This window comes from Microtus oregoni, unplaced genomic scaffold, assembly GCF_018167655.1.
Source record: "Microtus oregoni isolate MIOR12 unplaced genomic scaffold, Mior012 000006F_ref0000085, whole genome shotgun sequence".
NCBI lineage: Eukaryota > Metazoa > Chordata > Mammalia > Rodentia > Cricetidae > Microtus > Microtus oregoni.
The window spans coordinates 44,124,242-44,145,402 of NW_024543065.1; the positions used below are offsets into that span (position 1 = coordinate 44,124,242).

The following is a 21,161-nucleotide window of genomic DNA, read 5'->3' on the forward strand; positions in this document are numbered from 1 at the left end:
TCCCTTGGTTCTGGAAAGTCGCTCGTGACAAGATGGCTGAGTAATTACTGTATAATGTTGTGGATTATAGCAATGGATCACCATGGATTCGAGTCTAGCCCAGGATATAAAATAAGATCCTGTCTCAAAACAACAACAACAACAACAACAAGAAGCCCTGTAGGGACTGGAGCTATGGCTCGGTGGTTAAGAGCACTGGCTGCCCTTCCAGAGGACCCGAGTTTGATTCCCAGCACCTATATGGTGGCTCACAACCATCCAAACTCTGGTGCCAGACAATCTGACACCCTCTTTGGTCTCTGAGGGTCCTGAATGCATGTGATGCACAAACACACATGTAGGCAAAGCACCAACACACATGAAATAAAAGTAAAAGAAGAAAACTAAACCGCAATAGTAAGAGCTCGAGAAATGGCTCAGCAGTTGAGAGCACTTTGTTGCTATTGCAGAGGACCAGAGTTCAGTTCCCAGGACTCGTGTTGGGTGGCTTTCAAACACCTGAACCTCCAGCTCCAGTGGACACACACACACACACACACACACACACAGAGAGAGAGAGAGAGAGAGAGAGAGAGAGAGAGAGAGAGAGAGTTAAACTCTGTTAGAAAATAATAAAAGCTGGGCAGTGGTGGTGCACATCTTTAATCCCAGCACTCGGGAGGCAGAGGCGCTGTGAGTTCAAGGTCTAGTTCCAGACAGTCAGGGATTGAAACCCTGTCTCAGGAAAAAAAAAACAATAAAAATAAAAATGCAAAAACCCACAGTTAGCTATGGATGTCACCAAACAAGATGTTGCATTTGGGCCACAGGAAAACAAGCAAGTGGGCACAGCATACAATTATCACAGAGTGTTGCTTTAAGAAGATCAGGTGCTGGTGGGAAGGGGCAGTTGCTGGGCCAGCAGCTGGCGGCGTGGGCATGGGTCTCACCAGCTGGCTGCCTCCTGGTAGCTGGAGGGCATGTGTGGGTGCGAATTTTGTCTTGAGAGACTGGGAGAACAGTGGGTGACCAGAGTCCTCTCGAACCTGGAAGGAGAAGACCAGATACTGGGTCCAGGCCCCACTATGTGCAGATTGGAGCCATTTCTGAAGAGGTCCCTGGTGGTCCTCCTTTTCCTGGGCCTGGCAGAGGCCTGTATCCCTCGTAAAGGTGAGGTTTCCACCCACCCCCATCTCTTCTCCGTGGCATCTTAGGACGGGGAGGCCACTGAGGGTGGACTCAATAAGCAGTCCTGAGGTCTACACAGGCCTCCTTGCTTTGGGCTTAGGCAGTCTGTTTTATTTTCCCCCATGGAGAAGGCTGCATGAGTCCTAGGTTGTTGGTCTTAAAGACATCCGTGACTTCATGAGTTTCTAGCTGGCGGCCTTATCCTTGGAGGTACTAGTATCTATGTTAGTCCCAGGTTGGGGGGTTGCCCTTGGGGACATGGATGGCTTCATGAGTTGTAGGTCGGCAGCCCTGCTCTGAAGTTCCTAGTGGCTACATGAGTTCCTTGCTGGTGGCTCGTCCCTGCAGAGGAACATCCTGTCATCTCTATCCTCATGCTCATCAGTGACTTTTGCCCACATGGGGCAGAGACCCACCTGTGTTGGTCAGCCTCTTGTCCCCGTCTTCTCATTGTCATAGAACCCCCTGGACTGCCCTGTGTCACTGCAGAGATCACACTTGTGCCAGTGGAGTCACTAGCCCTCTGGCCAGAGTGCAAGGGAGATGCCAGGCCTTTACCCTGGGTCCCCTGGACTGCCCTGGTCACTGCAGAGATGGAATTGGGGTGGTGCTGAGAGTTCCCAGCCTGGTAGCTGGTCCTTTACGATGTCAGGATGCCTAAGACCCCACAGGAGAGACTCGATTGAGTCTTGTCACGAACAGCACTTTCTCCCCAGCAACTAGACTTGCAGTGCTTTCAAGTTTTAGTTTGCCCTCAATGCTGGGAACAGAGTTGGGGAAAGGCAGGCATAGATCTGTCTTAATGTGATCCTCATGATAAACAGATAACCACATCCCAGTAGGGGCTTTAGGGGAGACTGTTTTGGAAAAGTGACATTTGAGAAGAGACTGCAACAAGAAGCAGGAGCTAGCTGGCTAAGGGGTTAGAGATTATTTCAGGCAGATGGAACTGTGTGTGTGAAGATGTTGGGCTGGAGGATGCGGAGTCACTTCAAGGCTCTGAGAGCAGTCAGTGTGGCAGAAAGATGGCAGATGGGATGAGGCCATGGGGGGGGGGCGAAGGTTCAAGTAAGAACAGAGAGAGTGTGGGAACAGAATATAAAGGTTGTTGGGGTCGTAGGAAGCGTGTGTTTGCTCCTCCTCCTCCTTCTTCCCTTTCCCCTCTTTCCTTCCTCCCTTTCCCCTCTTTCCTTCCTATTCTCCTTCTATTTTAAAAGATATCTATCTATCTATCTATCTATCTATCTATCTATCTATCATCGTCTGTCCGTCCGTCCGTCCATGCCACAGAGTACATGTGAAGTTCAGAAGACAGCTTCTAGGAATTGTTTCTCTCCTTCTACCATGCAAATCCCAGGAACTGAACTTGGATCCTCAGGCTTTGGTGGGGGACAGTACCTTTACCTGCTGAGTCTTCTCGCCTGCCCTTCTTCTGAGTTCTCAGTCTTTTTCTGTCTCTCATGATCCTCAAACATTTAAATGATTCTGGTCAGTTTGTGTCAGAATGTCTCCTAGACTGAGTTTCCCTGAGGTTTCCCCCATAATTAGACCGAGGTTATGCATTTGGGGGAAGAATACACCAAAATCACCCTGTGCCCTCATTGGGGGATATAGCCAAGTGACTGATAACGGTTTGTTTCTTGCCTATGACGTTCTCTCTGACCTCTTGGCTAAGGCTGTTGGGAAACCAGGCTTCTCCACTACCTATTACTGTTTTTCTTCTTGTAACTGGTGAATATATGGGGACATACTGAGAGTATACATATCTACATATCTATTCTTTTGCTTTTCATGTTGGCCAATTAATTTTAGTAGCCATCTGTAGATCTTGCCTTAAGAAGGGATTGCTGGCAGTAGTGGCATACGCCTTTAATCCCAGCATTCGGAAGACAGAGGCAGTGAGTTCTAGGCCAGCCTGGTCTATAGAGGGAGTCTATAGACTGTCCAGGACAGCCAGGACTTCACAGTGAAACCCTGCCTTGAAAAACCAAACAAGGGGGGGGGGAGGGTGTGCTGTAGTGCAGAGATTTTCTATTCTCTTTACCTGTTCTATACACATTAATTAGAATTCCTAAAGTCCTGGAATGAGACCATTGACTCTTTACAATGAACACTGGCAAGTAAAGATAAACAGACAATGGGTTTACAGAGTGACTCACTGTGTCTGATGGGATTTTTATTTTTTTCCTTTTTTATTATTATTTTTCCTTTTTTTCTTAAATTTTGTTTTATTTTGGGGTGCAAGGGCTGAGGGCAGATGCGAAGGGACGGGAAAATGAGTGGGATCAAGATACATGATGTAAAAGACAGACAAATAAGTACATTTTAAAAAGAGAGAAAAAAAGAGATGAACTGGGCTAGCAAGGTGGCTCAGTTCTTAAGAGCCCATACTGATGGCTCCAGAAGACCAACCACCACATGGAATGTTTGTTCACTCCTCTACCAGGAACTCTTTTCCCAATCGACTTTGCCAATATTTATAAAACCCAGCTACCTCCAGTTTATATGTGTCTCCTAAGCCCTAAGCACAGGCTGGAGGATGAACCAAGTGAATGTTGGCTGGGTGATGGAGGCACAAATGGGATATGATGGACAAGCAGATGATAGATGGGCAGTGGATGTATGGAAGGAAGGATGGGTGGGTGTATGGAAGGATGGGTTAATGGATCGTGAATAAGTTTAGGGGTGGTTGAGTAGCTGCAGGGTTGTGTAAGTAGATAAGTGGGTAAGTAGATGGATGGAAGGATCAGTGGATGGATGATGGACACGTATGTGGTGAATGGGTGGGTAGATGTGTACAGTGGATGGGTGGGTGGATAGATAAATGGGCAGATGGGCGGGTGGAGTGTATCAAAGGATAGTGGATGTATTTATGGGTGTATGAGTATAGGGAGAGTTGGTAAAGTAGGTATATGGATGGATGGATCAAAGGATAGATGATGAACAGTGGTTAATGAATGGGTAGATATATGGAGGGATGAATGGATTGGGATGAACACTGGGTAGATTTATGGGTGTATGGGTGTATGGAGGTGTAGAGGGGTAGACAGATGGGTGCAAAGGAAGAATGGGTGGATGGATGATGGGTAGGTGGATGGGTAGAGGAGTGGGTGGGGAATTGATAGGTGGAGGATAGGTATGGGGTGGATAGTTAGGTAGGTGAGTAATAGGCAGATTTATGGAGATGGGTGGGTAGATGAGTGGACTGGAGGGACTTTGATAGAAACTGTATATTAGCTCCAAAACCACGGGAGTTTTGGGTGGTCTTTATTATGGTCATGATCTGAGTCTCACGTCTAATTCTCTCCCTGCACCTGCTGCTTGGCCCCGTCGGGATCCACATGAATGACGCTTTTGCCTCCAGTCGCAATGGAAGAAAAAAGTAAGAACTGTAGCTACTCCATGTCTGTATTCTCATAGGTGGTTTCCCTCAGATACTGTTGGATCTGGAAAACCTTCTGAGAATCCTGGGGAAGAGTGGCTTCAATCTGCCATAAGTCTTGGCTTGAGGCTCATAAAATAACTATTAAATAAAACAACTATTAAAAGTAAGCAGCTGCTAGGCATGATGAGATATGCCTGTAATTCTCCTGGAGGCAGGAGAATTGGGGGTCCAAGGTCATCCTCCGCTACACAGAGAGTGGAAGGCTAGACTGTTTAATAGAAAATAGCTGGACTCTCTCACTTCTGTACCTGCATCTAGTCTGTCATGGTGTGTTGATTTGACCGGCTAGTTAAAATGCATTCTCAACCAGGGAAGGAGTCGGAGTGTTGTGCAAATTCTGATGTAGTCAGGATTCTCCAGAGACCCAGAAAGAACGGACCAGAGAGAATAAACAGAACATAACGAAATGGAAGTAGATTAGAATAAAAATATAACAGAAGTAAGTTAGTACCAAGTAGCTGTTTAATCCCAGCACTCAGGAGATGGAGGCGAGTGGATCTCTGTTAGATCAAGGCCAGCCTAGTCCACATAGTGAGCTCCAAACTTTACATAGGTTCCAGGCATCAAACTCAAGGAAAAGAAAGAAATAAAATATAATAAGATAATATAATATAGAGCAGGAAATAGAAAATAAAAATAAGATAGAAATAGAAACAGAATAGAACAGACTAGGATAACCTATGATACGATATAGAATGGAATGGAATGACTATGCAGGGGTGAAGGGACTTATTTGGGGCTATTAGCTCACTTGATGATGGAGATGGGTGAAGGTGCACAACAGAACATCCCAAGCAGTTGGATGTGGTGGCACGTGCCTTTAATCCCAGCACTCCGGAGTCAGAGGCAGGTGAATCTCTCTGAGTTAGAGGCCATCTTGGTCTACAAAGTGAGTTCCAGGACAAGTTCCAAAGCTACACAGTGAAACCCTGTCTTGAAAAACAATAACAACAAAAAGACAGAACATCTCAAGCTAAAGAACCAGGGAGGTTGGTAGTGTGACTCAGTCCAAAACCGAAACTGCAGAAACAAAGATGCCAGTGATATAATTCTCAGTAAAGGCAAAGGTCCACCGGCCCAGGGAGCCACTGACATAAGCCCTGGAATTCCCAAAGTGTAGAACCTGGGATTTTCATATCCAAGGGTAGGAGATGAAGGAGATTACAGTTCCACCAGCCTACTGAACAGCACACACATCCACTGAGTACTGTCTCCTCCAAAACACACCTACAGACACCCCGGGGCCACACATCATCCAAAACACACCTACAGACACCCCGGGGCCACACATCAAAGCCAATGCCAAGCCACGTAGGCTTCTGAGGAGGAGGAGGAAGAACTTGGTGAGGCTGACACTGAGAACCACAGATGCCACCATGAGATGAAATTGTGCTTGCCCAGCTACCCAAGTGTCCCGTAATTCAGTCAACTGTCACACCTTTGGAAAGTCCAGGTTCTTGCTGGTCCTTGGAGAATAATTTCTCCATGACACAAGGAATAAGGGAAGGTCTCTGAGACTATGGATCCCCAGAGAATGTGAGCCCTTGTCTTTAATCTTTTTTCTTCTGGTTTTTCAAGACAGGATTTCTCTGTGTAGCTCTGGCTCTCCTGGAACTCGCTTTGTAGACCAGGCTGGCCTTGAACTCATAGAGATCCACCTGCCTCTGCCTCCCAAGGACTGGGATTAAAGGTGTGTGCCACCACCGTCTAACTCCTTGTCTAGGCTGGCCTCAAAATTATGGTAATCCTCCTGCCTCGGCCTCCCAACAGCTGAAATTTCAGACATGAACCACTATGGTTGGCTCACTTAAAAATATTTTTAAAAAGTTTCTTGTATCCAACTATCGATGATCAAATAGAATTATGAAAGTGCAAAAAATCTGTTTGGGCCGGGCGGTGGTGGCACATGCCTTTAATCCCAGCACTTGGGAGGCAGAGGCAGGCGGATCTCTGTGAGTTCGAGGCCAGCCTGGTCTACAAGAGCTAGTTCCAGGACAGGCACCAAAAACTACAGAGAAACCCTGTCTCGAAAAACCAATAAAAGCAAAAAAAAAAAAAGCAAAAAATCTGTTTGTGGCTAGTTTAATAAATAGAGCAGAGCCTGCTCACAGTGAGGGCCAACTGCATAACTGCATGGCTGTAGTGCTCCATCTGTATAGATATGTATCTATTTGTCTCTAGGAAAACATATACAAGAATAGTTATATATGCAAATATGTATATATGTAAAGCTAGTTAGAAAAACACAAGACTAAAGTAGGTGTCTTAGTGTTCTATTGCTGTGAGGAGATGCCATGACCATAGCAACTCTATTTTTTTTTTTTTTTGGTTTTTTCGAGACAGGGTTTCTCTGTGGCTTTGGAGCCTGTCCTGGAACTAGCTCTAGCAACTCTATTTTTTTAAATATTTATTTATTTATTATGTATACAATATTCTGTCAGTGTGTATGTCTGCAGGCCAGAAGAGGTCACCAGACCTCACTACAGATGGTTGTGAGCCACCATGTGGTTGTCGGGAATTGAACTCAGGACCTTTGGAAGAGCAGGCAGTGCTCTTAACCACTGAGCCATCTCTCCAGCCCCCAGCAACTCTATTTTTTAAATAACTATTTATTTTTATTTTATGTGCATTGGCATTTTATCCACATGTATGTCTGTGTGAGGGTGTCAGATCCCCTGGAACTGCAGTTACAGACAGTTGTGAGCTGCCTTGTGGATGCTGGGAATTGAACCCTGGGTTCTCTGGAAGACCAGTGAGTGCTCTTAACCGCTGAGCCATCTCCCCAGGACAACACAGCAGCTCTTATAAAGGGAAACATTTAGTTCGGGCTGGTTTACAGACATGGTGCTGGAGAAGGAGCTGAGAGTTCTACATCTGGATCAGCAGGCAGCAGAAAGAGCTAGACTTTGGGCCTGGCTTGAGCATTTGAAATCTCAAAGCCCACACCTAGTGACACATTTCCTCCAACAAGACCACGCCCACTCCAGCAAAACCATACCTCATGATAGTGCCTCTCCCTGATGACCAAGCATTCAAGTCTATAAACCTATAGGGGTCATTCTTACTATAGCAGGGTTATGGATGATTTTCGCAATCAGTGTTACCACCGTTATGACCTTTCTAAAATTATTTGCACCTGTATAACAATGGACATGTAATTATTCCAAGAAGGAACAAAAAAGTTCATGGGGAGACTGAGGTAGTTTGCAGAAGTATTAACCCTACCCTCTTTTTTTTTTTTTTGCCTCTGTTTTTCATGCTGACTCCCTGGCTCCTGGTTCTTCTTCCAGTCAAATGTAAGTCCCAATCTCTCTATATAAGCAAGGGTTGGGGTAGGGAGTCAGCTCAGGGAGATGGAAGAGGGAGGCAAACATATGGCTATCACCTTCTGCGGGAGCAGACTCAGAGCGTGGCCATTCAACCTAGATCTGAAGGTCATGGGGTGGGAAAGGGTTCATCTTCAAGGCCAGCCATTCTCTTAGATCTTGTAGGAATGATGCTTGCAAGAGAGGAAGAAAGAGTCCTTGGTTTCCATGACTTTGATATTAACATCCGTAGTGTGGGTGAAGTGACTTGGGTAGGAGCTCATTCTATGTGTATGGTCAGGCTGGACTGTGTATACACTGGTACATTTCAGGACAGACAGGCCTTCTTTTCTGAGAAGTAACCATCTCAGCCTCCAGCCGAGAACAGGAGGTAACAGCTGTTTTGGAGATCATATTCTGCTAATCTCCTGGAAGTCACGTGGAACAGGGAGGATTTAGATTCCTCACGTACATAACTGGTACCCCAGAGTCCATAGGTTGCATTAAAGTTCCTCATTCTGGTTCCTGACCCTTTTGTGGGGGGATCTCCGGGGTGCACTGAGGGACGATGCATAAAGGATGACTTAACTGATTCCATATCCCTTCTCAACTTTGATTGGACAAATGTTCACATTGGTCCTGGCTCATCCCCTTCTCCCTGATGCTCCCATGCCTACAGTGCTGAAAGGTAAGAGTCTCAATCTATTTCCTTCTCCATCTGCTCTAGTTGCCTTTGTCCCCACAGAAATAGCATGAGCTGGCTTTCAACCAGCATTTCCCCTCCTGTGTCCACAGCCCAGCTTCTCATCTAGGGACTAAAGGGAATCTGAGAACCTAGAATACCTCCTTTGGTCCAAATGTACCTGGCTTGCATCTTGGTGAGCACAAGATCAAGGCAAACTCAGTCCAGAAAGAAAAGAGTAAAGAAACAACCATCCCCTGTGGCAGGCAGGGACAGATAGTTGTGATTTACAGAGCAGAGCCCTCCAACACAGTTCACACACAGTCAAAAAGGAAAGCACTTGAGGGAAGATGCATTCCCAGTATGCTTAGTTGAAGGGTCTATCTAAAGAAGTGACCATGGAAGACACATTGTGAGGCATGTTTAGCTCACGGGCATGTTAGAAAAGTTAAAGGTGTTGGCTAGGGACACATCTGAGCATGTTCAGTTTGAATCACATACGTGGTGGAGAGGAATGTTTCTGAGCATGCTTGGCTTGTGTCTTAAGATGATTGACAGGAACATCTCTGCGTATGCTCTGTTGGCACCATAAAGTCAGTGGGATCGTTCTGGTATGCTATCTTTCATCATGAAATTTTCTTTGTTTTTGTTTTGTTCTGTTGTTTTAAAGACAGGGTTTCACTGTGCAACTCTGACTGGCCTGGGGCTCACACTGTAGACCAGGCTGGTCTCGAGCACTCAGAAATCTACCTGTCTCTGTCTCCCAAGTGCGGATATTAAAGACCTGCACCACCATATTCGATTAATCACAAAATTTTCGTTGAAAAAGGTGAAAGGAGAGTTTGAAGGAGTTTGTCTCTAAACAGGCCTTCCTTGCTAATACAAGCTTCAGAATGGGACAGAAACAGAAGCCATTTGGCCAGAGAGCAAACTTTAAATCTACCCTAGATCTAATTTGGCCAGAAAAAGTCACATGGGTTGGGAAGATGGCTCAGTGGTCAGTGTGCTCACTGAAAGCATTAAGACATGAATTCGGATTCCCAGAGTCCATCAAAAAGCCAGTGGGCATGGGATCTCAGCTGTAATTCCAGCTCCAGAAAAGCAGACATTAGCGATCCCCAAATCAAGATGAGGTGAGCCTAGCACCTTGCTCTACAGCCATCAAAGAGCTCCTTCCAACATGACTGCAGGCAGGCTGCTGGGCAGCCATCCTCAGCTCACTAAGTCCACCCTGAGTCTGCTGCAAAGGGACTCTTGGGAATCGCAGGGACCCCGAGCCTTCATCTCTTCAGGACCCAGTGTAGATTCCACTTTCCAGCATGTTCCCAGCCCCCAGCGTCTGACCTTGTTTTCCCTTTCTAATTATGGCTTTGTCTCTCTGACCCATCGAACCCAATGTTCTGCGCTTCATCTATAATCTTGGCCACCACGTCACCCCTCCCGATCCTGCTGCCATCAGGAATCCTGGGTAAGTGTGTGAATCCCATTGACAATGTCATGGACCGGGAAGTTCAATGGAAGACTTTGAGCAAGAATTTGTGGGCTGCGAGACAGTTGTAGTGGTGAATACCTTTAACCCCAGCACGCAGGAGGGAGAGGCAGGGACTCTGTGAGCTCAAGGCCAGCCAGAGTTCCAGAACTATGGGCTGCATAGACCCAAGAATTAAAATTGTGAACTGCACTGAAGGTTGTCTTTTGACCTCCACACATACACCATGACACATGTACACACACACACACACACACACACATACATGCACGCACGCACACACGCACATGTGCATATATTTAAAGGGGGTTGACAAGATGGATCAGGAGGAAGAAGTTTTTGCTGCTTGATGACCTGACCTCATCCTAGAGACATGGTAAAGGAAGAGAACCAACTCCTGCAAGTTGTCCTCTGCCCTTCATGTACCCAGTGTGATAAGAGCAACTCTTCACTCTTAAAGACCTGAGCTGGATCTCTCCGTGGTTAGAGCACCTACTGCTCCTCCAGAGGATCTGAGTTCAGGTCCCAACAGCCATGTCCAGCAGCCCATGACTGCTTATGACTCCAGCTCCAAGGGCGCCATCACCCTCCTCTGGTCTCAGCAGGCATTGCACTCACACGTACACACCCACACACATACGCACCCACACACGTACACACCCACACACGTACACACCCACACATGTACACACCCACACATGTACACACCCACACAGGTACACACCCACACACATACACATGAGAAAAACTTAAAAATTAAGTCTTGGGGGAAAACTGACAAGAAAAATGGCTTCTTAAACAGCATCAGAGGTTTATCTTCGGCCTCAATATGCACACGCGTGGATCTGTCACACCCGAGCACACACAGACACATGGAAAATTGCTACGATTTTAGCATGTGTTATACTCTCATGATGGAAGCCCAGAGATGGAATTAATTCAGAATCTAGTGGGGTCCTGGTCACGTACTGTATGACACCCATATGTTGGGTGAGTGAGGAATTGCATACACTCCAGCAGACCCTATTACCACTTATCAGTGCCATAGCACAAACCTCATTTTGAGGAAGTCCACGCTATGATGTCTGCTCAATAATTAAATTTCCTTCTGACTTGGTGTTCAAACCACACTGGAGGCAAACGGTGCCTTCTGTGACAGAGCTGGGACAAGGAATTGAGACTCTTAAAGAAATTCTGAACCAGTGGTCCTCCACCTTCCTAATGGTGTGACCCTTTAATTCAGTTCCTCATGTTGTGGTGACCCCAATATAAATATAAAATTATTTTCATTGCTACTTCATAACTGTAATTTTGCTACTGTTACGAATTGTAATGTAAATACCTGCTATGTGGACAGGCTTAGGCAACCCCCGTGAAAGGGACATTTGACCCCCGGGTTGAGAACCACTGCTCTAACTTGTTTTGATGCTCGCTGACCAATGGGTTTTCCTTTTCTCCATTAGTTAAAGAGTGACAGCCCTGCGAATTTGAGGCTAGCCTGGTCTACAGATCAAGCTCTGTCTACAGAACAGCCAGGGCTGCACAGAGAGACCCTGTGCAGGAGAATAGTTTGGCACACAGTGAATACTAAATGACAGATATTGTAGATTTATCAGGTAGAGGAGGGACTCTGAGACGGGCAGGAGAGCTGGGGTTTGGGGTTTTTATTGAGGAGGGGAGTTTAGGGTGTTTCACCTGCTTTTTTCCTTTAACCTGCTTTCTTTTGGTCTGAAGTTGTCTATGTGTCTCTTCTGTAGCAGGGACTGAGTCTCTGTCAATGTCCAGCAATGCAGAGACGCCCACATGGTTGACTGGGTCAGAGTGGGTGTCCCGACCTCCTTTGCTCTAGGGGTGTAATAGGTCCAAAGAGATCCACCTCACACGAGAGAAGATGGGCTACATCTCAGAGAGACAAAAACTGCTGGGAGAAAAAGCCACAGAGAAATGGAAACCTACAGCCTGTTGTTGGGGGAAAAAGCCATTTTAAACACAAACAGACTGGGTTTATAAGGCTCCACCTCCTGCCTTCCTAAGAGGCCTTGGCACCACAGCCAAACTTCCCCCAGAGGGTTGGCTGAGTCCCTAGGACTGGGAAAATCCATTCATTGTGGATTTTCTTTCTGTTGCAATTGCTGTGTGTTGACACATTTGTTTGTTTTTTGTCTCCTTCCTCAGAGCTGATGAGCAGACTGTCCCCGGATGGTAAGTGTGCATCTATGTCCTCAGCCCACAGTCTTTGCTCTTTCTTGTCAATGGGTGACACAGACCTTGTGAGGCTCCAGAATGCCTCATATCTTACCCAGTTCCATGCTTTGTTTATTTGGCTTTAAGTTTAAACTGTAAGACTTTAAGACAGTTCTGAAGCCATTTTTGACAATTCTGAATCCTCTCAGCCTCCGTGCCATAGTGCTTCCCCTCCTCCCCTGGGAACCAAGGACCTTACAGCTACACTCGCACGTACTCAGTTCCTGAACAATTACCCATGTACCTATGTTTTGATTCGGTCCCCTAGGAAACGGGATCAAAATGACCTCTTACCTCATCTGATCTGGCAACAGCTCTCCAGTCAATTATTGGTAATAGCCCTTTCGAATAAGCCAATCATAACCCCCCTTGCTTCTGTGGCCCCTTTAAAAGTAGACTGTACCTGCTATTTGAGGCCTCTCGGCTTCCCTAATGCTGGGGGACCCTGTCATGACAAAATTAATAAAATCCTCATGCTTTTGCATCAGCTGTGGTGTGTGAGGTGGTCTCTGGGGGCAACTCCTCAGTGTTTGGACGCTAGAGTCCAACAAAACTAAAAAATATAGATATTGAAGGAGAGCATGTGTAGAGGCAGGCATGTGGGGGTCAGAAGACACCTGGAGGGGAGTCGGTCCCTTCTTTCCACTGCGTGGGTCCCAGGATTAGAATTTAGATCTTCAGGCTTGCTAGCAAGCACCCTTGCATGCTGACCCATCTTTCTGTCCCAAAATATTTGGTGTGTGTGTGGGTGCACACACCTGTGCAAGCATGCAAAGGCCAGGGAGGACACTGGCTCTCCTATTCTGTGTCCTCCAGTCTTATTTACAGGAGTACTTCCACGAGACAGTCTCTTATTAAACCCGGGGCTCACTGTTTTTAGGTTGACTCAGACCAGCACGTGCCTGTCAAATTACCTGGTGTGAGTGAGAAGGAAACACGGAACAAGCAACAAACCTGCTTAGGAGTTTATTAGAGGGGTCATGTACAGGCCTGGGGAAGTCAGTGTGCAGAGAGAGAGAGAGAGAGAGAGGAAGATGGCGCATCCAGCTTGTGTACAGGGGGTTGACATGGCTACATCGCACGCAGATGATGGGGTTCATGCATGCGCGCAAGGGCTTATCTGAGTCATATGTGGATGATGTAACCACGCATGCATGCAACGGTTTATCTGAGTAATACGTGGATGATGTAATCCACACAGCACATGGGTCACGCGGTGCTCTTTAACATCCCCAAGGGCCATTAGGCACTTCTGCCTGAGGGCTTATCTGCACGTGCATGGCCCCTAGAACCCGTAAGTATCAGCCTTATTGTGGCTGAAATCTTTACATTCTGGGATCCTTCTGTTTAACATCTCCCTAGTAATTGGGATTACAGGTGCGGCTGGCCTTAGCCAGTTTTTTACGTGGGTGTTGCTAAGGGAACTGGAACTTAGTTGGATCCTTAGACTCTCGTTTGAGGTAGGAACAATCTACTTCTCTATTCCTGGAGTACGAGGTCTGGCTATTAGCCACGCCTGTTGACAATAACCTTGAGAGAGCAGAACTCTCTGACTTAAATCTAGGTGAGACCTTTGTTTGAGGTTGAAGCAAAATTAACCTTGAAGGAACTAGAGGTAAGTTCCAATCCTCTGACCTTTGGTCAACACAGAAATAGGCTCACATTTCCGGGCCTTCACATGTACGTGTAAAGCAGTGGTTCTCCATCTTCCTAATGCTGTGACCCTTTAATACAGTTCCTCATGTTGTGGTGACCTCCAACTACAAAATTATTTTGTTGCTACTTCATAACTGTATTACTGCTGCTGTTATGAATCTTTTTTTTTTTTGAGACAAGGTTTTTGTGTAGCTTTGGAGCCTGTCCTGGAACTAGCTCTTGTAGACCAGGCTGGCCTTAAATTTACAGAGATCCACCTGTCTCTGCCTCCCAAGTGCTGGATTAAAGGTGTGCATTATCACCGCCCAGTTCGCTGTTATGAATTTTAATGTAAGTATCTGGTATTCAGGATATCTGATATGTGACCCTCCCCAAATGGATCATGACCCACAGGTTGAGAACCACTGGTATAAGCCATTATGATATAATAGGATAGTATTCCATTAACATCTGTACAATCAGCTTGGAGTTGAGAGTGGGTAAGGTCAGAATCATTGGGGAATTGGGGACAAAATAGCAAGTGACAAAAACTCAGCAACTGTCAGCAAAATGGCTCACTGGGCAAAGTTGCTTACTGTTTAGCATGACGACCCAAGTTCAATCCTCAGGACCTACATGGTGGAAGGAGAGAGCCGATGCCTACAAGATGCCCTCTGAGCTCCACATGTGTGCCATGATGCACACATACCCCCATTAATTAAAAGGGAAGGAAAATACAGCTAACTGGAGTGTTTCACATCTGTAACTCCAGCACTGAGGAGCAGAAGCAAGAGGGTCTTACGTTCAAGGACAGTCTGATTACCTAGTGAAGTCCCAGGCTGTATCTTTTACTTTTCTCATGGCAGTGACAGAATACCCCAAGCTCAGGGAAGGGAGGGTTTATCCAGTTTACAGTTTGAGAGGGTAGCATGGAGGGGAAATCATGGTGTTGGGAAACTGAGGCAGCTGGTCACGTTTTGCATGCACAGTCAGGAAGCGGAGGGTGATGACTGCAGATGCGCAGGTCGCATACTCCTTTCATACAGCCCATGGGATGATTAATCTCCTTAAATGAGCTAAAGGGATTTCAGATCTGCTTCACGTTTTTCTAAGATGGGGAGATGCCATGCCATGGTTTTATAGTGTGTGTGTGTGTGTGTGTGTGTGTGTGTGTACACGCACACATGTGTGTTGTCCAGGGAAACTTCAGTTGGTAACAGTGACGTTTCTCATTCTGGAATCTTTCGTATGAAGCTTATTTGTTCTACTTCAATTCCATTTTCTTTTTTTGAGACAAGATCTCCTGTGCTACCCAAACTCTTCTTAACCTTCAGTCCACCTGTGTCTTCTCCTGAGTGGTGATGCCACACGGGTGCACCACCTGAATATGATTCCATTGCATATATGTGCAGCGTATGCAGGTGTGAACGTTAGTGTGTGCATGGGTGTGTATATCCACACATGTTCCTGTGGAGGCCAGAGGTCAGAGTCAGCTGTCTCCTTCAGTTGCTCTCCACAGTGGTTTTTCTTGAGACATACTCTTCACTGAACATGGACTTCACTGTTTCTTTTTATTTTTTAAAATATATTTATTTTTGTCTTATGTTTACGGCTGTTTTGTCTGCATGTATGTCTGTGAACCATTTGCATGCAGTGTACAAAGGAGCCAGAAGAGGGCATCATATATGCTGAAGCCAGGAGTTACATGAAGTTGTGAGCCTCTCTGTGGGTGCTAGGAATCAGAACTTTGGCAAAAATCGGTGTTCTTTTTTTATTTATTTTACTTTATTTATTTAACTTATTTTACTTTATTTGTTTTTTGTTTTTTTTCTTTTTTTTTTTGAGACTGGATCTCTCTGCTGCGATTGAAGGCATGTGCCATCACTGCCCAGCTCAGCCAGTGCTCTTAACTGCTGAGCCACCTTTCCAAGCTTTCCTGGTTGTGTTTTTATGTTGAGGAAATGGAGGAAAAATGTCATGCAGCTAGGAGGTGAATGAACCAAGATTTGAACACAAGTCCTGTTTGTTTCACAACACCCCCATTGGACCCTAAAGCCCACTTACCAAGGGGGGGTCGCCCCAAAAGACCACCCTCATACCACAGTTGCTACAAAAGCAAGAGGAATTTTATTTACTGCCACAACAGGGCCCCTCAGCCTCGGGAGGAGAAGGACCCCGAGTGGCTGTTACAGGCTACTTTCAAAGGAAAAAACCACAGAAGCAAAGGGGGAGTCTAAGTGTCATTTGTCAACTATTGTGACTAGCTCATTTAATGGTCAGATAACTATAATTGCCATGGTGGTTTCTGGGTTGGTTGAGCAAGGAGGACCATCTGCAGGTCATTTTATCCCAGTTCCAGGAACTGGGTCTATTGAAGAAAAACCGCAGAGGGATGAAAAGTACCTGGGAAATGCTTGGGTGATTATCAGGTTTCTGGTTCCCAGGGAAAGAGGGGCAGTAATGCTGAGATGGCCCAGAGTCTTTCACCCCTTCCTCTTAGAACAGAGTCTAGGATGTAGAGATGGCTCACGTCTTGGCATTATCTGCCCATCCGTAATCTTGTCTCTCGGCCCTTTCACAGCTGAGTTCTTTCCAGGCAGGGCCATCTTTTCTTCCATTCAGTTAATCCCTGCTCATCTTTCAGGTTTCAGACAAAACATCATATCCTCCTCCAAGATGCCTCCCCTGGTAACCACTCCAGGTCAGCAGCCACCCCTTTATAAGCTCCTGCCATGCCCTTCAGGTTATCTCTGTCCCACTTCACAAGGCTTTTGGTCCCCTTCCTTTGTAAGTTCCTGGAAAGCCATGGACATTGTTCATTGGGATAGATACTGTCTCACCCAAATCTTCTTATGCCGGATGCAGTAGGTGCCCACGGATGTCTATTAGGAGAAAGGGAGCCTGCAGACTCAAGTCCCCGTCTTTCCCTGTAAACCAAGCAGTGGCCTGCTATCTGGTAGTGTTCTCATCTCTGGTCTTGACTGGTCAGGGATGCTTATGGGTGGTAAAACTATTAATCTCTCTCTCTCTCTCTCCCTCCCTCCCCCACCCCCACCTTCACTTCCACCCTCAATCCATCTCTCTGCACCCCTGTTGAACATGGCTGCATTCATTTCTCCATACAGACAAGACGGAAGAAGAATGTAAGTACTTTGAAAGTTTATGACTGCCAACTTCTCATCCTCTCCCCGCCCCCATATTGCCAGGGATTGAACTCAGAACCTATGTGTGCTGGGAAGGTGTTCTACTGCTGAACCATACCCCCAGGCCTCACTGGGGGATTCTAGACAAGTGCGGTACCGATGAGCTACACCCCAGAAGCATTTCTTCTGTTTTTAAACAAGTTCTCTCTAAACTGCCTAGGATAGCCATGATTCAACTCTGTCTCAGAATAAAAAGTAAAAAGAGAGAATTGCTCAGTGGTAGAGCCCCTGCCTAGAATCCCCCAGTGAGGGGCTGGGGTGTGGCTCAGTGGTAGAGCCCCTACCTAGAATCCCCCAGTGAGGGGCTGGGGTGTGGCTCAGTGGTAGAGCCCCTGCCTAGAATCCCCCAGTGAGGGGCTGGGGGTGTGGCTCAGTGGTAGAGCCCCTACCTAGAATCCCCCAGTGAGGGGTTGGCTCAGTGGTAGAGCCCCTGCCTAGAATCCCCCAGTGAGGGGTTGGCTCAGTGGTAGAGCCCCTGCCTAGAATCCCCCAGTGAGGGGCTGGCTCAGTGGTAGAGCCCCTGCCTAGAATCCCCCAGTGAGGGGCTGGGGGTGTGGCTCAGTGGTAGAGCCCCTATCTAGAATCCCCCAGTGAGGGGCTGGGGTGTGGCTCAGTGGTAGAGCCCCTGCCTAGAATCCCCCAGTGAGGGGCTGGGGTGTGGCTCAGTGGTAGAGCCCCTACCTAGAATCCCCCAGTGAGGGGCTGGGGGTGTATTCAGTGATAAAACCCCTACCTAGAATCCCCCAGTGAGAGGCTGGGGGCGTGGCTCAGTGGTAGACTGCTCTGCCAGCATATACAAGGCCCTAAGCTGAATGCCCAGCACCACAACAAAAAAGTTTGCTAGAGCAAGTAATTCACAAGTTAGGCAGAGAAAAACCAGGAGTGGTTTGGGCAACTCTGTCCAGACAGGAGAGCGGGGCTGGAGGACAGTGGATGGAGGGATGATAATGGACGGGTTACAGTCATTCCATTGATTTACTTGGTCCACTCCATTGCAAAGTCCCTGATAGTACAATGTAAGTATATTGGATGTTTTTGATTGGCTGAGCCAAATTCTCCATTTCTCTAGTCTAATGCAACTTGAATTTCCCTTAACTGAAACGCCCATGGCTAGAAATGTTTCAAATGTCCAATGTTCGGAATCGTGAACATGGACATAGACTTTATCCATCCAGCACCTCTTACCCAAAACCCCCAAATCTGCTGGACAGCACCCAACTCCAAAGCTGTATGTGGTGGCTCACACTTGTAATTTCAGCTCTTGGGAGACAGAGATTGCCTTGATTTCAACCTACATCAAGAGTTGGTAGGTAGACCAAAAAATGGCCTTGGTCTATGGAGTGAGAAGACCCTATCTTTTTTTTATTTTTTTTTTAAAGTTTTTCGAGACAGGGTTTCTCTGTAGCTTTGGAGCCTGTCCTGGAACTAGCTCTTGCAGACCAGGCTGGCCTTGAATTTACAGAGATCTGCCTGCCTCTGCCTCCCGAAGGCTGGGATTAAAGGTGTGTGCCACCATTGCCCGGCTGGAAAGACCCTATCTCAAAAATAAAAAAAATGAATGGAAGCTGGAGAGATGACTCCGTGGCTATCATCACTTTCTGCTCTCCCAGAAGACTCAAGTTCATGTTCTAGCACCTGCTAAGACAGCTTACTATTGCCTGTAACTCCAGCTGGCCTTCAAGCACAGACATATGGCATCATTTTACACAGACTTATATGCATAAATAAAAACAAAATAAGCCTTAAAAATGAAAGCAAACTAAAGTGAAGCTATTCAAGCATCACTTTGACACTCCAAAAGCTTGTCACTGGGGCATTTTGGGTTAGGGATGGTCAGCCCGTGCAGGCGTTGATGGGAAATGGTTCAAGTTAGACTTGATACTGCCCACAGATGAGGTTAGGCTGAGACCACCAGAGAATGGTGGCTTTGTCTGCTCGGGGATCCTGCAGACCTGGTCTCCTCTCAAGTTTGTTCCGCAGAATGCAAGAACAATTGTTAAATACTTTAAAAAACATTTTATGAGGGGAAAAAAAAATGGAAGGTACCAGGGACGGAAGGAACTAATATTCATTCTATTCCCTGCCCATTCTTTTCTACTTGACCTTTGGTTCTGCTTCCAACCCGCCATCCAGTGAAAAGTAAGTTGTTTTTCCTTTTATGACTGATGTCCTTTGGTGTTTGGTGGAAGAGTCTCTACATGTACTCTCTATATAACCAAGGATGACCTCAAACTCTTGACCGTGTCTCAGCCTTTGGAGTGCTGGGATTACAGGTGTGCACTACCACACCTAGCACAGGAAATAGTTTCTACAGTTTCTCCCTTCTGGTGGGTCACTTGGAAGGAGGGGGAACAGAAAAGCAGGGAGCCAGGCATAGTGGTCCATGCCTTTATCCCAGCCCTCATGGTGGTCCATGCCTTTTTCCCAGTCCTCATGGTGGTCCATGCCTTTATCCCAGCCCTCATGGTGGTCCATGCCTTTTTCCCAGTCCTCATGGTGGTCCATGCCTTTATCCCAGCCCTGATGGTAGTCCATGCCTTTATCCCAGTCCTCATGGTGGTCCATGCCTTTATCCCAGCCCTCATGGTGGTCCATGCCTTTATCCCAGCCCTCTGGAGACTGGGGATTAGCAGCTGAAGGCTATAGCAGTTACATATTGAGTTTGAGGTTAGCCTGGGCTACATAAGGTTCCATCTCAAAGAAAAAAATGCAAAGAAAAAGGAGAGGGGAGAATAAAGAGAGGGGATGGGAGGAGAAGAGAAAACTAATTTTGTTTTTTTGTGGGGTTTTTGTTTGGCTTTGTTTTGTTGTTGGGTTTTTTGTTTGTTGGTTGGTTTGGTTTGGTTTTTTGTTTCATTTTGGTTTTTTTTGTTTTGGTTTTTCAAGACAGAGTTTCTCTGTGTAGCCCTGGCTGTCCTGGAACTCACTCTGTAAACCAGGCTTGCCTATGCCACTACCTCCCACCCTGCGAGAATGCTGTGTTTATAGGAATTTACCCTACTTGTGGAGGAGACTCCAGGTGGCCTTCAGGCTCCACCCACTTCCTGGGGCTGCATGGTGGGGTCCCAGAATTGAGCAGCTTCTCCATTCTCCCCATTTCCCTAGAGCATGGGACCGCAGGAGTTATGTTTGTTTATAGGTCGAAAACAAAACAAAGCAAAACAAAACAAGATATCAGGAACCAAGTTTTCCTCCCTCACTCGGGGAAAGAGAGAAGAGTAGAGACCCTTTCCTGATGCCCTGTAGGCATCTGGAGGATGAATCCCCAGAGGAACTGGGGCCAGGGGATTCCAGCAGTAAGGATGAATATGTCTTAAGATACTGGGTCACAGCCGATCCAGTATCTCTGTATACAGCCTCACCAGTGCCATTTGGACTGGATGATATTTCCATGACCCTTATGGGGTGGGCCTCTTCGGAGGATGCTCTGGCGGGATGGGAGAAGGCCAGGCATCGCTAACACCCTTTTCCTCTCAAACCTTCACTTCCGCTGGTACCCAACACCTCCACCTGGACTTCCTTCTCCTTGATGCTCCTGTTTCAACAGTATTGAAGAGTAAGTTCAGTTTTCTTCTTTTCATTTGCTTTTCCCTTCTTGTTCCCGCCAGGAGGTCCCCTATTGGTGCAGGGACTGTAGCAGGGTCCCCCATTGGTGCAGGGACTGTCGAGGGGTCCCCCATCTGTGCAGGGACTGTCGCGGGGTGGGAATGGGGGGTAGAGTGGGACTGCACTTCTTCCATCTTAAAAAAGGCAGGCATAGGAATAAGAGGATGACTCATAGGGAAACCGGGCTGGCGACTAAGCCTGAGCTCGATTCCCGGCATCCACATGGTGGAAGGAGAGAACTGACTCCTGCTGTTGTCCTCTGACCTCTACATGCGTGCTGTGGCACACGTACATGTACACACACACACACACACACACCAATAACAAAACAAAATGTAATTGAAAAAATTATAAGAGTCTTAAAGAGATGGTTCAGAGATTAAGA

The 21,161-nt window shown here is 46.7% G+C and overlaps 1 protein-coding gene across 1 annotated transcript in view; it reads left to right on the plus strand.

Moving 5' to 3' along the window:
- Positions 1-1,064: 1,064 nt before the first annotated feature.
- The window catches only part of Eddm13 (epididymal protein 13), a 39,095-nt gene continuing 18,998 nt past the window's right edge, over positions 1,065-21,161 (plus strand). Inside the window, exons 1-4 of the mRNA XM_041654514.1 lie at positions 1,065-1,149; positions 12,264-12,290; positions 16,612-16,668; positions 17,093-17,110. Of these exons, the coding sequence (XP_041510448.1) occupies positions 1,065-1,149; positions 12,264-12,290; positions 16,612-16,668; positions 17,093-17,110 (187 nt within the window). The remainder of the gene's footprint in view (positions 1,150-12,263; positions 12,291-16,611; positions 16,669-17,092; positions 17,111-21,161) is intronic.